Genomic DNA, 15,668 nt, shown 5'->3' with positions numbered 1-15,668 from the left:
TGTTGATTGAGGGGATAAAAGTTAGCCAGAACCATGAGAGAGAACTGCCCTGCACCTCTTCATAATAGTCCGGTGGGATCTTCTACATCCAAGTGGTTTAACATCTGATCCAATAGACAGCCCCTCTGGCTGAGATGGGAAGACACATGCTGGAAACACTGGAATATAGAGGGGACACATTGGGAACAGTGCGACATAGAGGGTAAACTGGGAACATTGGGACATGGAGGAGCACATTGGGAACGATGGGATATAAAGCTGGGAACAGTGGGATATAGAGGGGACACAATGGTACAGTTGAAAGTTGGATAAAGTTAAAGGATGGGAGTGGCAGGTGGGGTTTGAGTGGGAGTTGCACTGGAGAGGTTTGCGCACACTAGCAGTGGAAGAGAGATCACAACAAGTCCCCAGTTCAGATGTTTTCATCTGCAGCCATGTGTATGAACTGTGCTCAGTGTTTGGTCTAAATGTTGATGTGGAAAAATGTTCTTATCAATAAAGCAACTCTGTTGATGGACCACAGCCAACATGAAAACCCCAGCCTTCAGTCAAGTGTTCCATAGCCTGTGATACTGACAGACAAGTCAATCTGTCCATCACCAAATATAATATTTCATAACAATTTCTGTCCCCTTTTTCTGGTTACAATTCTCCCCAGGTCAGATATCACTTAAAACTTCCAGCACAGAAACAGACCATTCGGCCCATCTGGTCTATGCTGATGTTCGTGCTTCCCACAAGCCTCCTTTCACCTTACTCTTAGCTCACCTTATTAGTAGTTCTTCTATTCGAGGGACAAGGCCACAGACGGATTTGAACACAGGGATGAGGATTTTCACTTGCTCTGTCTTCCAGAGGGTGCCACAGTGAAGATCCCAACAAAACTCGTTCTGGACATGAACTTCACCCCGCAACTGGCAGACTCGACATCTGAGAAGTACCAAAACCTGGCCGAGGATTTCACAAACAAGGTAAGAGTTCAAGATCATGCTGCGTTCCATAAAACCCTCAGCCCAGCCACTTCCTTGCACAATAGTGTCACTTTTTAAAGATGGAGTGTAATTGTGTTGTCGTGTGATATGTTTGTTCCCCACTCTCAGAGCTGACAAGAGACTTGACAATTTGTAGAGGCTTCTCGTGTCATCCCAATCCCAGCAAGTGCCAGATGGTGCACTGAATGTGTGGTTAGAACAAGACTCATTTGCAGGAAATCCTTGCTTAGCATTGTTAATTGGTTAGCGGAAAATGCGACATTATGTGAATCACTAACACAATATTATAAACAGGATTACATTCCTAGGGGAAGGCTTTTGGAATGTAAAGGCATCACCAAGTGATCTTGAGCTAAATGTCTTGTTTGGTTGTTTCTTGCTCATCATCATTCCCCCTCTTCCACGCCCATCTTTTGTTGCATTGCCTTCAAATCCTCAGTAAACAACACCTCTGCATGGGAGGCAAAATCTGCAACACCCTCAGCGCTTAGTTCATCCAATCCAACTTGCTTGACCATTTCCACAATTGCCTCTTGGATCTTTTCAACAGGTTCTACATACAGTTTGGCTTTAATGCAATTTGGCCACAACTTCCTCCACATACTATCCAGATTGGATGAGGCAACCTTGTTCCACACCATAGCGACGTTACTAATGGCCTTGACAGCGCTGTAATTTTTTCAGGGTAGGAGAATCATCACCTTCAGTTTCCCTGATGGCTTTTCCAAAAGTTCTTCCCTGGTGATGGGCCTTGAAGGTTGCAATAACTCCTTGATTCATGGATTAAAACAGTGGAGTTTTGAGAGATGCTAAAATGATCACTAATATTTTCACCAAGGTTATCAAGAGCTACAGGGTGGCAAGGAGCAGGGCCCAGGAGGAGCGAAGCTTTTTTGGAAAGAATAATCCTGAACAGCCAGGCAAGGGTAGGCTGTAAACCGATTCTCAAAAATGGCTTGGGTTACCCCCTTGTTTGTCCTCCACACAACTGGCAGTTCATTGAGTAACCCTTCATTTTGGGACTGTTAAATAAGCAGTGAATTCACTTTAAAATTACCTGCTGCGTTTCCACCAAGCAGTCTGGCATACAGCTTCTACTCTTGAAATGTATGTCCCGGACGTATTCTTTTGCAGAATAAACCAGTCTCATCACATTAACTACGTGTAGAGGAGTCTCTCCAACCTCTGCCATGATTTCACACAGTGTTTTACCTGTTTTATCATCGGCACGGGCAACTTCCCCACTTACAACAAGGTTATGAGCATATCCTCAGTACTCTGCAAATCACCCACGACAAACATCAAATGGTCTATGTTTGAACTTTTCACCAAGGCCTTTCTTAAGATCATTGTATAAACTCCGAGCCTATTCGTAAATAAGCGTTGAACTAAGAGGCATGGTTTGCTGAGTTTGATGTTCGATCCAATACTGTACTGGGAGGCTTCGGAGAATCTTTCGGTACTTCTCATTGTGTTTTCTCAGCAGAAAGTACTTTACAATCACTACCTCTGTGTTGGCTCATTATGAATAAATTAAACGAATAGTACTGCAAACAATTTAACAGAATTAAGATGGCGACCAGAGGGAACACAGTTTTGGGTGCTTTACAAAATGACACAAACACCCTGTCTACAAGTTAGTGCCTGCTTACCCAGCAGTCTTCAAAGGGATCACTGTAGACCACTACAATACTGTACAGTACAGTGCACTGTAATCTGGGCACAGATCAAAGTCCCCAAAAGGCTCTCTAAAACCTCCAAATGCAGAATTGCCTGCACTCCTCTTCACCCAAACTATGTTCTCACAGCTTCATGGGAGTTACACAGGAATGAGGGACAGACAGTGACTTTAACCGAACATTGCTACAGGAGTCCAGATGTTAATTTCAGATTGAAGTTAATGTGAGACTACATTGTGAGGACACGCTGAATTTGGGAACACCCCTGTTCAAACAATTGTTCTCTCATGGTCCGATGGACTAGTTGTTGCTCTTATTTAAATTTCCATGCAAGTAATTTTCTATGCGTTGTAGGTATATTGCATTCAGAGCTTCAGGGGAAAGCCTCCTGCTTTTCCTCCTCCCTCTCATTTAGTGTAACACTGAACCACTGATCCATGTTAGTATTTATATAACTGAGTAACTCTGAGTAATCCCTCACACAGTTAGTGTCGCTGGGTAACGGTTCTCACTGTTAGTGTCGCTGGGTAACGGTTCACACTGTTAGTGTCACTGGGTAACGGTTCTCACTGTTAGTGTCACTGGGTAACTGTTCACACTGTTAGTGTCACTGGGTAACGGTTCACACTGTTAGTGTCACTGGGTAACGGTTCACACTGTTAGTGTCACTGGGTAACGGTTCCCACTGTTAGTGTCACTGGGTAACGGTTCTCACTGTTAGTGTCACTGGGTAACTGTTCACACTGTTAGTGTCGCTGGGTAACGGTTCACACTGTTAGTGTCACTGGGTAACTTTTCGCACTGTTAGTGTCGCTGGGTAACTGTTCGCACTGTTAGTGTCGCTGGGTAACGGTTCTCACTGTTAGTGTCGCTGGGTAACGGTTCACACTGTTAGTGTCGCTGGGTAACGGTTCTCACTTTTAGTGTCACTGGGTAACGGTTCACACTGTTAGTGTCACTGGGTAACGGTTCACACTGTTAGTGTCACTGGGTAACGGTTCTCAGTGTTAGTGTCGCTGGGTAACGGTTCACACTGTTAGTGTCGCTGGGTAACGGTTCACACAGTTAGTGTCACAGGGTAACGGTTCACACAGTTAGTGTCACTGGGTAACGGTTTGCACTGTTAGTGTCACTGGGTAACAGTTTGCACTGTTAGTGTCACTGGGTAACGGTTCACACTGTTAGTGTCACTGGGTAACAGTTCACACTGTTAGTGTCACTGGGTAACGGTTCACACTGTTAGTGTCGCTGGGTAACGGTTCTCTGTGTTAGTGTCACTGGGTAACGGTTCTCAGTGTTAGTGTCACTGGGTAGCGGTTCACACTGTTAGTGTCACTGGGTAACGGTTCACACTGTTAGTGTCACTGGGTAATGGTTCTCTGTGTTAGTGTCACTGGGTAACGGTTCACACTGTTAGTGTCACTGGGTAACGGTTCTCACTGTTAGTGTCACTGGGTAATGGTTCTCTGTGTTAGTGTCACTGGGTAACTGTTCACACTGTTAGTGTCGCTGGGTAACGGTTCACACTGTTAGTGTCACTGGGTAACGGTTCACACTGTTTGTGTCGCAGGGTAACGGTTCACACTGTTAGTGTCACTGGGTAACGGTTCTCACTGTTAGTGTCACTGGGTAACGGTTCTCACTGTTAGTGTCACTGGGTAACGGTTCTCACTGTTAGTGTCACTGGGTAACTGTTCACACTGTTAGTGTCACTGGGTAACGGTTCACACTGTTAGTGTCGCTGGATAACGGTTCACACTGTTAGTGTCACTGGGTAACGGTTCACACTGTTAGTGTCGTTGGATAACGGTTCACACTGTTAGTGTCACTGGGTAATGGTTCTCTGTGTTAGTGTCACTGGGTAACGGTTCTCACTGTTAGTGTCACTGGGTAACTGTTCACACTGTTAGTGTCACTGGGTAACGGTTCTCACTGTTAGTGTCACTGGGTAACTGTTCACACTGTTAGTGTCACTGGGTAACGGTTCTCACTGTTAGTGTCACTGGGTAACTGTTCTCACTGTTATTGTCGCTGGGTAACGGTTCACACTGTTAGTGTCACTGGGTAACGGTTCTCACTGTTAGTGTCACTGGGTAACAGTTCTCTGTGTTAGTGTCGCTGGGTAACGGTTCTCACTGTTAGTATCACTGGGTAACGGTTCTCACTGTTAGTGTCACTGGGTAACGGTTCTCACTGTTAGTGTCACTGGGTAACGGTTCTCACTGTTAGTGTCACTGGGTAACTGTTCACACTGTTAGTGTCACTGGGTAACGGTTCACACTGTTAGTGTCGCTGGATAACGGTTCACACTGTTAGTGTCACTGGGTAACGGTTCACACTGTTTGTGTCGCTGGATAACGGTTCACACTGTTAGTGTCACTGGGTAATGGTTCTCTGTGTTAGTGTCACTGGGTAACGGTTCTCACGGTTAGTGTCACTGGGTAACGGTTCACACTGTTAGTGTCACTGGGTAACTGTTCACACTGTTAGTGTCACTGGGTAACGGTTCACACTGTTAGTGTCACTGGGTAACGGTTCTCACTGTTAGTGTCACTGGGTAACGGTTCTCACTGTTAGTGTCACTGGGTAACAGTTGTCTGTGTTAGTGTCACTGGGTAGCGGTTCACACTGTTAGTGTCACTGGGTAACGGTTCACACTGTTAGTGTCACTGGGTAACGGTTCAGACTGTTAGTGTCACTGGGTAGCGGTTCACACTGTTAGTGTCACTGGGTAACGGTTCACACTGTTAGTGTCACTGGGTAATGGTTCACACTGTTAGTGTCACTGGGTAGCGGTTCACACTGTTAGTGTCACTGGGTAACGGTTCACACTGTTAGTGTCACTGGGTAATGGTTCTCTGTGTTAGTGTCACTGGGTAACTGTTCACACTGTTAGTGTCGCTGGGTAACGGTTCACACTGTTAGTGTCGCTGGGTAACGGTTCACACTGTTAGTGTCGCAGGGTGACGGTTCACACTGTTAGTGTCACTGGGTAACGGTTCTCACTGTTAGTGTCACTGGGTAATGGTTCACACTGTTAGTGTCACTGGGTAGCGGTTCACACTGTTAGTGTCACTGGGTAACGGTTCACACTGTTAGTGTCACTGGGTAATGGTTCTCTGTGTTAGTGTCACTGGGTAACTGTTCACACTGTTAGTGTCGCTGGGTAACGGTTCACACTGTTAGTGTCGCTGGGTAACGGTTCACACTGTTAGTGTCGCAGGGTGACGGTTCACACTGTTAGTGTCACTGGGTAACGGTTCTCACTGTTAGTGTCACTGGGTAACGGTTCTCACTGTTAGTGTCACTGGGTAGCGGTTCACACTGTTAGTGTCGCTGGGTAACGGTTCTCACTGTTAGTGTCACTGGGTAACGGTTCTCACTGTTAGTATCACTGGGTAACGGTTCTCACTGTTAGTGTCACTGGGTAACGGTTCTCACTGTTAGTGTCACTGGGTAACGGTTCTCACTGTTAGTGTCACTGGGTAACGGTTCTCACTGTTAGTGTCACTGGGTAACAGTTCTCACTGTTAGTGTCACTGGGTAACGGTTCTCACTGTTAGTGTCACTGGGTAACAGTTCTCACTGTTAGTGTCACTGGGTAACGGTTCTCACTGGTAGGTTTTACATAATCTGACAGGGAAGTGAGATCATTTTCATAATTGTCATCATTCTGCAGGTTTCTCCATTTTATAAGAATGTTCCCGGATTTCAGCAGTTGCAGGTTAAACGGTTCAGGTGATTAAAGTTCAACTGATTAATTCACTTATCATGCGGTTTAATGCTGAGAGTTATTTTCCATTTCATTCGATGCAAAATTGGCACTTATCAGATCTTTTCATCATTAATACTTTGCATCTCCTCCATCATTAATATACTGTCTACTCATGCCTCCATCATTAGTAGTCTGTAGAATTAGAAATTAATGCTTTGTGAACACCATGGGGTGTTAATACAGCGTGGTGTCACATGTGTGTATGCATGTGCGTGTGGCCGTTGTGTGTGTGCTGTTGCCTGTGGACGCTGTTTGTGTGTGTGTGTGTGCTGTTGCCTGCGGACCCCGTGTGTGTGTGTGTCCGTGTGTGTGCTGTTGCCTGTGGACGCTGTATGTGTGTGTGTGTGCGCGCGTGTGCGGGCTGTTACCTGTCGACTGTGTGTTTGTGTGTGTAGCCGTGTGTGTGTTTCCATTCCTGGCTATTGTCTTATTTCATCGGCCTGTTTCTACAGTGCTGGGAGCGTGTTGATCGATTTTGATGTCATCTTCATTGCAAAGGAAATCGGAACTTATCTGTTGGACCCCCGTTTGATCTTCAATATTACTGGGTTGTACGATGCGATCTCTGGCGGGTTTGAGATCGATGGCGCCCGGGTGCTGAGAGTGTACATTTCAGGTAACTATCACCCAACCACTCTGCAGAAACCGACCTTCTCTTAAACACACACACACACTCACCACCTCCTCTCCTCTCTCCAAACTTCTTGAGTTAGGGGTGATCAACATGAAGTGATTGAAATGATTAGAAGATTTGATAAGATAAAGAGAGAAGTATTTTCACTGCTGGTGTGGGGAGTCCAAAACAAAGGGGCATAACCTGAAAGTTGGATCTACATTGTTCTGGGTGATGATAAGAATCACTTTTTCACACAAAGTGTGGTGGAATTCTGTGACTGTCTTCCCCCAAAGGCTGTGGATTCTGGGGTCAATTCAAAATTTCAAGGCATAGTTGAAAATATTTTTGTCGGGAAAGGGTTAAGGATTACGGAACAAAGGTGGGTCGATGGAAATAAGATGCAGGTCAGACAGGCAGAACGTGCTGGACAGGCTGCATGGCCTCTTCCTGTTCCTTCACTGTTTTAGTGAAATTCCTGCTTTCGTTGTGGGGATAGAGAGTTCCCTGGGCCTGAGTCAGCACCATCCGGAAAGGAGGGGAGAATTCCCCTCAAACGGCAACAAATAAAATGAATTGTTTTATCTCTTTCTGCAGAGGATTTCATTGCTTTGTGCGGCGAGGTGTTTTCCTGCCAGACTGGGTTCCAGTGTATTCACAGCAATACGAGGAATGTGAGCTGTATCTCCCTTTGCCACACTGACTACTGCAAAAACAGTGGCATCTGCACTCACAACGTCGGCCAGGGGCCCGTGTGCCAGTAAGTGACACATTTTTCAATTTGCTGAGCGTTTCTCGGCTTCTACATGGGCCAGGAAACTCAAAACAACTTTCTTTACAAAGTTTATTTATTTGTGTCACAAATCGGCTTACATTAACACTACATTGAAGTTACTGTGAAAATCCCCGAGTCGCCACACACCGGCACCTCTTCGGTTACACTGAGGGAGAATTTAGAGCACGGCCAATGCACCCTAACCAGCACATCTTTCAGACTGTGGGGGGAAACCGGAGCACCCGGAGGAAACCCACGCAGACACGGGGAGAACGTGCAGACTCCGCACAGTGATCCAAGCCGGGAATGGAACCCAGGTCCCTGGCACTATGAGGCAGCAGTGCTAACCACTGTGCCACCATGCCAGCTGCTATCCAACTTGCTCTCAAACATAGGAACAAGAGAAGCTAGTTAACCCCTCAAGCCTGTTGGGCTAATGGCTGATCTAACTCCATGTATTCACTTTTGCTTCATATCCCTTCATATCATTGTTAAACAAAACTCTACAATTTCCATTTGCAGAAGAGAGTTCCAAACCTTTACCACCCTTTGTGTGTAGAAGTGTTTACTAATTTCCTGAAAAGTCTCGCTGTAATTTTGAGGCTATGCCCCCAATCGTAGACTGCCCAGCTCGTGAAAATATTTATCTCAATCTACCCTTATCCATTTGCTTAATCCCTGCTGATAGTTTAACCTTTTGGGTACAGGTATCATTCTGGTAAATCTAGTTAGTTATGAATGGGGAGATAAGAAGGATGGGAGGACATGAGTGAGTGAGAGGGAAGGGGTTTGAAAAGAGTTATTTCTTCAAATGCCGCTGAAATAATGCATCTGAAAATCTCATTCCAAAGCGAAATATTTCAGAAGTCTCCCACTGTGGGAGGGAGTGGGAGTATCAACAGTCGGTGTAGCGGGTGTGGTGGGACAACTGATCACTTCATTCCCTTGCAAGGCTCGCCCATTTTCAGGTTTTTTTTCTTTGACCCAATTGCAAAAAGTGAACTCTAGCCACCTGAATAGGATGCCAGGTGACAATAACATAGGGTCAAACCCTTCCCATTCACTCAGTGAATAGAACCGCAGTGGACCAAACCCTTTCTCATTCAGCCCTATTGCACAGAATCCCAAGGGCCCTAACCCCTTGAACCTGACTCCCAATGCTTAGAATCCCAATGGACCAGACCTCAATCAGGAGGGTAGACAAGGGAGTGGGGGGAAAAAAACACTAACAGCTCTCTCTTAGAGTAGTTAATGGAAAGGAGTACAATCTACTGAGTTCCTTGTCAGAGACTGGATATAGCTTACCCCTCTGTCTATTTAATAAGGGGATCTGTCAATCAATTAACGTGGTGGGACAGCTGGAGTCTGATGCATGCATCACCTGTAACATGTGGGAAACTCCAGAACACTTTGTGTGTGCTGGAAACTGACAATCACAGAGGTTGCTAACTGCTTGAACTCAAGAGTTTCTGAGCACGAGGTATGGTGGCATTATAACAAGTACCCTGTAATTATAATTCAGTGGTGCATCTTGCTTTTCTAGCCATTTTATTTACTTTACACTACAGTCTAGGCTTCAGCCGCTGTAATGGGGGCATACCTCGGCCTATGTGCAGTATCTGAAAACCAAAACTCATTCGGCCCTGAAAGATTTGGATAAAAGATACTTGACCTATAAATATGGCACATATCAGATACAGAATATAGTAGAAAGAACCATAGAATCCCTACAGTGAAGCAGGAGGTCATTCTGCCTATCGAGTCTGCATCGACTCTCCAAAAGAGCATCTTACCCAGATCCTCTCCATCCCTGCAACCCCCCGCATTTATCCTGGTTAATCCACCTACCCTTATAGACCAGTTACTCTAATGTCAGTGATATTATTAGAGATCATTGTCTAAATCATTAACACCATGGAGGTCACCATTCACCAGGAACACAATGGGACCAGCCATATAAATATTGTGGCTACAAGAACAGGTCAAAGGCTAGGAATCCTGAGGGGAGTAACTCACCTCCTGACTCTCCAAAATCAATCCACTATCTACAAGGCACAACTCAGAAATGCGATGGAATACCCTCTCCTTTCCTGGTTGAGTGCAACTTTAACAACAAGATGCTTGACACCATCCAGGACAAAGCGGCCAGCTTGACTGGCACCCCATCCACAAACATTCATTTCCTACACCACTGACACACAGTGACAGAAGTGTGTAACTTCTCCAAGACAGACTGTAGGAACTCACCAAGGCTCCTTAGGCAGCTCCTTCCAAACCCACGATCACTGCCATCTAGAAGGACAAGGGCAGCAGATACCTGGGAACACCACTATCCGGAAGTTCCCCCTCCAAGTCTCTCACCATCCTGACTTGGAAATATATATATTTTTTATTCATCCGTGGGATATGGGCATCACATGGGCATTTATTGTCCATCCTGAGTTGCCCTTGAAACTGAGTGTCTTTTCAGAGGGCAGTTGAGAGCCAACCGCATTGCTGTGGCTCTGGAGTCACATGTAGGCCAAATCGGGTCAGAACAACAGATTTCTTTCCCTCAAGGACATTAGTGAACCAGACGGGTTTTTCCGACAATTAGCAATGGTTTCATGGTCATCAGTAGATTCTTAATTCCAGATTTTTTTTAATTGAATTCAAATTTCACCACCTGCCATGGTGGTATTCGAACCTGGATCCCCAGAACATTAGCTGAGGTTCTGGATTAATAGTCTAGTGATAATATCACTAGACCATCAACTCCCCATAAATATTGCCGTTCCTTCACTATCACTCGGTCAAAATTGAGGAATTCTCTCCCTAACAGCACTGTAGATGTACCTACACTATGTGGATCGCAGCGGTTCAAGAAGGCAGCTCACCACCACCTTCTCAAGGACAATTAGGGATGGGCCATAAGCACTGGCCTTGCCAGCGACGCCCACACCCCTTGAATGAATAAATAAAGGTCAAAATCAATTCTTATTTGGAGAAACATGTATTAATAAGGACATGTTAATAAGCATAGATTTTTTAAAAAGAAGAATCGTAATCAACCTGATTAATTTCTTTGAAGGTAGTGCAGTGGGTATTTATATATGGGCTTCAACAGACATTAATAAATTACTACATAACTGACTTAACTGGAACATATAAGTATGTGGCATATTAAAGGGAAGGTTGTAACTTGGTTGTGTAATTGGTTAAGGGATAGGAGGCAGAGAGTAAAGGTGAACAAATATTTAGCTGGAAAGAAAAATGCAGTGGGGTCCCCTGGGGGGTTGATATCAGGATCATTGATTTATTTTTATGTATAATGACCTGGACTTGGGCGTAGAGAATATAATTTTAAGTTTGCAGACAATGCAAAACTTGGCATTGTAATCTGTCTATGTCCGCCTGAACTAATTACAACGCTGCCAACATCTGCAGACATATGAAAGATGAAACTTAGCGTGGATACCATGAAGTAATGTCCTCTGGGAGAAGCAATCTTATCTAAATGGTACTCTTCTGAGGGAGGGTGTTCAAGATTAGAAGGGTGTATATCCACAAATTCTTGATAGTGGCAGAGTACACTGATAAGGCAATTAAGGAAGTGCATGGAAAACTTGGGCTTTGTAAATTGGGTCATTGAATACAAAAACAAAGATATTATTCTAACCTTTTATAAATCACCCAGCACCATGATTTAGGAAGGATGTCAAGGCCTTGGCTAGGAGGTTTATCAAGATGATACCAGGGATGAGGGACTTCAGCTATGTGGACAGATTGGATAAATTAGGTTTGTTCTCCTTGCAGCAGAAAAGATTAATGGGAGAACTAAGAATCATGAGAGGGTTTGATAGAGCAGGGAGAGAGAGTTCTTTTCCTCTGGTACTGACCACCCCATCAGCTACTAGCAATTGTTAGCAAAGTGCTGGATGGTGCTGTCAAACAGCACTTACTCACCCATAACCTGCTCACTGCTGCTCAGTTTGGGTTCTGCCAGCACTCAGCTCCTGACCTCGTTACAATCTTGGTCCAAACGTGGACAAAAGAACTGATTTAAGGCGATTGGTGGAAGGATTAGATGGGCCAGGAGGAAAAGCTTTTTCAACCAGAGGGTGTTGGGCGTCTGGAATTCACTGTCCGACATAATGGTTGAGGCTGAAACACTCAACTCATTTATAAGGTACCTGGATCTGTGCCTGAATGGCTGTAACCTGCAAGGCTATGGACCAAGTGCTAGAAAGTGGGATTAAAATGAGCGGCTAGTTTCTTTTATATTCTCTTTTTTTGGTTGGCACAGACATTATGGGCTCAAAATCATGAGAGGGGTTGATAGAGCAAGCAGAGAGAAATGTTTCCCTCTGGTATTTACCACCCCATCAGGCTACCAGCAATCGTCAGCAAAGTGCTGGATGTTGCCGTCAAACAGCACTTACTCACCCATAAGCTGCTCACTGAATGGCCTCTTTCAATGCTGTAATGTTTCTCTGGTTCAATGGAATTCCAAAGGTGAGATGGGAGTAACTGTATTTGACACCAAGGCCAGCACTGAATCGAATGTGACATCAAACAGCCCAAGTAAAATGGAAGTCAGTGAGAATTGGGAGAAACACTCTATTGATTGGAGTCCTACTTTGTACAGGGGAAGATGGTTATGATTCGACCCTAAGACATAGGAGCAGAATTAAGCCACTTGGCCCATCGAGTCTGCTCCACCATTCAATAATGGCTGATATTTTTCTCATCCCCATTCTCCTGCCTTTTCCCCATAACCTCTGATTCCCTAATTAATCAAGAACCTATCTATCTCTGTCTTAAAGACACTCAATGACCTGGCCTCGACAGCCTTCTGCAGCAGAGTTCCACAGATTCACAACTTTCTGGCTGAAGAAATTCCTCCTCATCTTTGTTTTAAAGGATCATCCTTTTAGCCTGAGGTTGTGCCCTCTGCTTCTAGTTTTTCCTATTAGTGGAAACATCCTCTCCACGTCCACTCTATCCAGGTCTCACAGTATCCTGTAAGTTTCAATAAGATCCCCCCCTCATCCTTCTAAACTCCAACGAATACAGATCCGGAGATCTCAAATGTTCCTCATACAATAAGCTCTTCATCCTAAATGAATACTTTGCGTCGGTATTCACAAAGGAGAGGGATGTGTTGACTGGGAGTGTCTCGGAGGGGAGTGTTGAACCGTTGGAGAAAATCTCCATTACAAAGGAGGAAGTGTTAGGTTTGTTAGAGAATATAAAGACTGACAAATCCCCAGGGCCTGATGGAATCTATCCAAGGCTGCTCAGGGAGACGAGAGATGAAATCGCTGGGCCTCTGACGCAAATCTTTGTCTCGTCACTGGACGCAGGTGAGGTCCCAGAGGATTGGAGGATAGCTAATGTGGTCCCGTTATTTAAGAAGGGTAGGAAGGATAACCCGGGTAATTATAGGCCGGTGAGCTTGACGTCCGTGGTGGGGAAGTTGATGGAGAAGATTCTTAGAGATAGGATGTATGCGCATTTAGAAAGGAATAAACTCATTAATGATAGTCAGCATGGTTTTGTGAGAGAGAGGTCATGCCTCACTAACCTGGTGGAGTTTTTTGAAGAAGTGACCAGAATGGTTGACGAGGGAAGGGCCGTGGATGTCGTCTATATGGACTTTAGTAAAGCGTTTGACAAAGTCCCTCATGGTAGGCTGGTGAAAAAGGTTGGATCTCATGGGATAAAGGGGGAGGTGGCTAGATGGGTGGAGAACTGGCTTGGTCACAGAAGACAGAGGGTGGTAGTGGAAGGGTCTTTTCCCGGCTGGAGGCCTGTGACTAGTGGTGTTCCGCAGGGCTCTGTATTGGGACCTCTGCTGTTTGTGATTTATGTAAATGATCTGGAAGAAGGTGTAACTGGGGTGATCAGTAAGTTTGCGGACGACACAAAATTGGCAGGACTTGCAGATAGTAAGGAGCATTGTCAGAAGCTATAGAAGGATATAGATAGGCTGGAAATTTGGGCAAAGAAATGGCAGATGGAGTTCAATCCAGATAAATGCGAAGTGATGCATTTTGGTAGAAATAATGTAGGGAGGAGCTATACGATAAATGGCAGAACCATAAAGGGTGTAGATACGCAGAGGGACCTGGGTGTGCAAGTCCACAGATCCTTGAAGGTGACGTCACAGGTGGAGAAGGTGGTGAAGAAGGCATATGGCGTGCTTGCCTTTATAGGACGGGGCATAGAGTATAAAAGTTGGGGTCTGATGTTGCAGATGTATAGAACGTTGGTTCGGCCGCATTTGGAATACTGCGTCCAGTTCTGGTCGCCACACTACCAGAAGGACGTGGAGGCTTTAGAGAGAGTACAGAGGAGGTTTACCAGGATGTTGCCTGCTGGTATGGAGGGGCTTAGTTATGAGGAGAGATTGGGTAGACTGGGGTTGTTCTCCCTGGAAAGACGGAGGATGAGGGGAGACTTAATAGAGATGTATAAAATTATGAAAGGCATAGATAGGGTGAACGGTGGGAAGCTTTTCCCCAGGTCGGTGGTGACGTTCACGAGGGGTCATAGGTTCAAGGTGAAGGGGGGGGAGGTTTAACACAGATATCAGAAGGACATATTTTACACAGAGGGTGGTGGGGGCCTGGAATGCGCTGCCAGGCAAGGTGGTGGAGGCGGACACACTGGGAACGTTTAAGACTTATCTAGACAGCCATATGAACGGAGTGGGAATGGAGGGATACAAAAGAATGGTCTAGTTTGGACCAGGGAGCGGCGTGGGCTTGGAGGGCCGAAGGGCCTGTTCCTGTGCTGTATTGTTCTTTGTTCTATGTATTCCAGGAATCACTCTTGTGAATCTCCTCTGGACCCTTTCCAAGGCCAGCACATCTTTCCTTAGATACGGGACCCAAAACTGCTCACAATACTCCAAATGGGGTCTGACCAGAGCCTTATGCAGCCTCAGAAGTAGATCCCTGCTCTTGTATTCTAGCCCTCCCGACATGAATGCTAATATTGTATTTGCCTTCTTAACTGCCGACTGAAACTGCATGTTAACCTTAAAAGAATCTTGAACAAGGACTCCCAAGTCCCTTTGTGCTTCTGATTTCCTAAGCATTTCCCCATTTAGAAAATAGTCTATGCCTCCATTCCTCCTTCCAAAGTGCATAACCTCACACTTTTCCACATTGTATTCCATCTGCCACTTCTTTGCCCACTCTCCTAACCTGTCCAAGTCCCTCTGCAGCCCTCCTGCTTCCTCAATACTACCTGTCCCTCTACATATCTTTGTATCATCTGCAAACTTAGCAACAGTGCCTTCAGTTCCTCTTCCAAATCATTAATGTATTGCTGGAGGATTATGTATAAGTTCCTCGACAGTAGCGTAGACCCAAACATCTTCAGCTGCTTCAGCGAATGACGTTTCTTGCATCATAATGGCAGAAATCGTTGTTTTCTCGGAAGATTGCACAGTGTTCACTTCCATTCCTAACTCCTCAGATAATGTACTAGTCTGTGATTTCCTGAGTAGGACCTGGACAACATTCAGGCTTGTGCTGATGAGTGATATGTAACATGCGCACCACACAAAAGCCAGGCAATGATCATGTCTAACAAGAGAGGGTGTGGCCACCTAACCGTGGCATTCAATTACCACTGTCAAATCCCCCACAATCAACACACTGGGGATCATTATTGACCAGCTATTCACCATTTACTGAATCGGCCACAGAAATACTGTAGATACAAGTGCAGATCAGAGGCTGGAAATCCTGTGGCAAGTACCTCACCTTCTGATTCTCCAAAGCATGACCACCATCTAATGGTCAAAATATCAGCTTCAGTACTCTCCACTCGCCTGGATAAG

The 15,668-nt window shown here is 45.3% G+C and overlaps 1 protein-coding gene across 1 annotated transcript in view; it reads left to right on the top strand.

The window, feature by feature from the left end:
* The window catches only part of vap (vascular associated protein), a 36,268-nt gene that overhangs the window by 4,325 nt on the left and 16,275 nt on the right, over positions 1-15,668 (top strand). Inside the window, exons 2-5 of the mRNA XM_078240321.1 lie at positions 856-971; positions 6,351-6,409; positions 6,899-7,062; positions 7,657-7,819. Coding sequence (XP_078096447.1) covers positions 856-971; positions 6,351-6,409; positions 6,899-7,062; positions 7,657-7,819 — 502 coding nt within the window. The remainder of the gene's footprint in view (positions 1-855; positions 972-6,350; positions 6,410-6,898; positions 7,063-7,656; positions 7,820-15,668) is intronic.

The sequence above is a fragment of the Mustelus asterias genome, chromosome 23 (assembly GCF_964213995.1).
Source record: "Mustelus asterias chromosome 23, sMusAst1.hap1.1, whole genome shotgun sequence".
Classification (NCBI taxonomy): Eukaryota; Metazoa; Chordata; class Chondrichthyes; order Carcharhiniformes; family Triakidae; genus Mustelus; species Mustelus asterias.
Note: the sequence above shows the minus strand (reverse complement) of the source record. Positions and strands in the feature narration are given on the sequence as shown.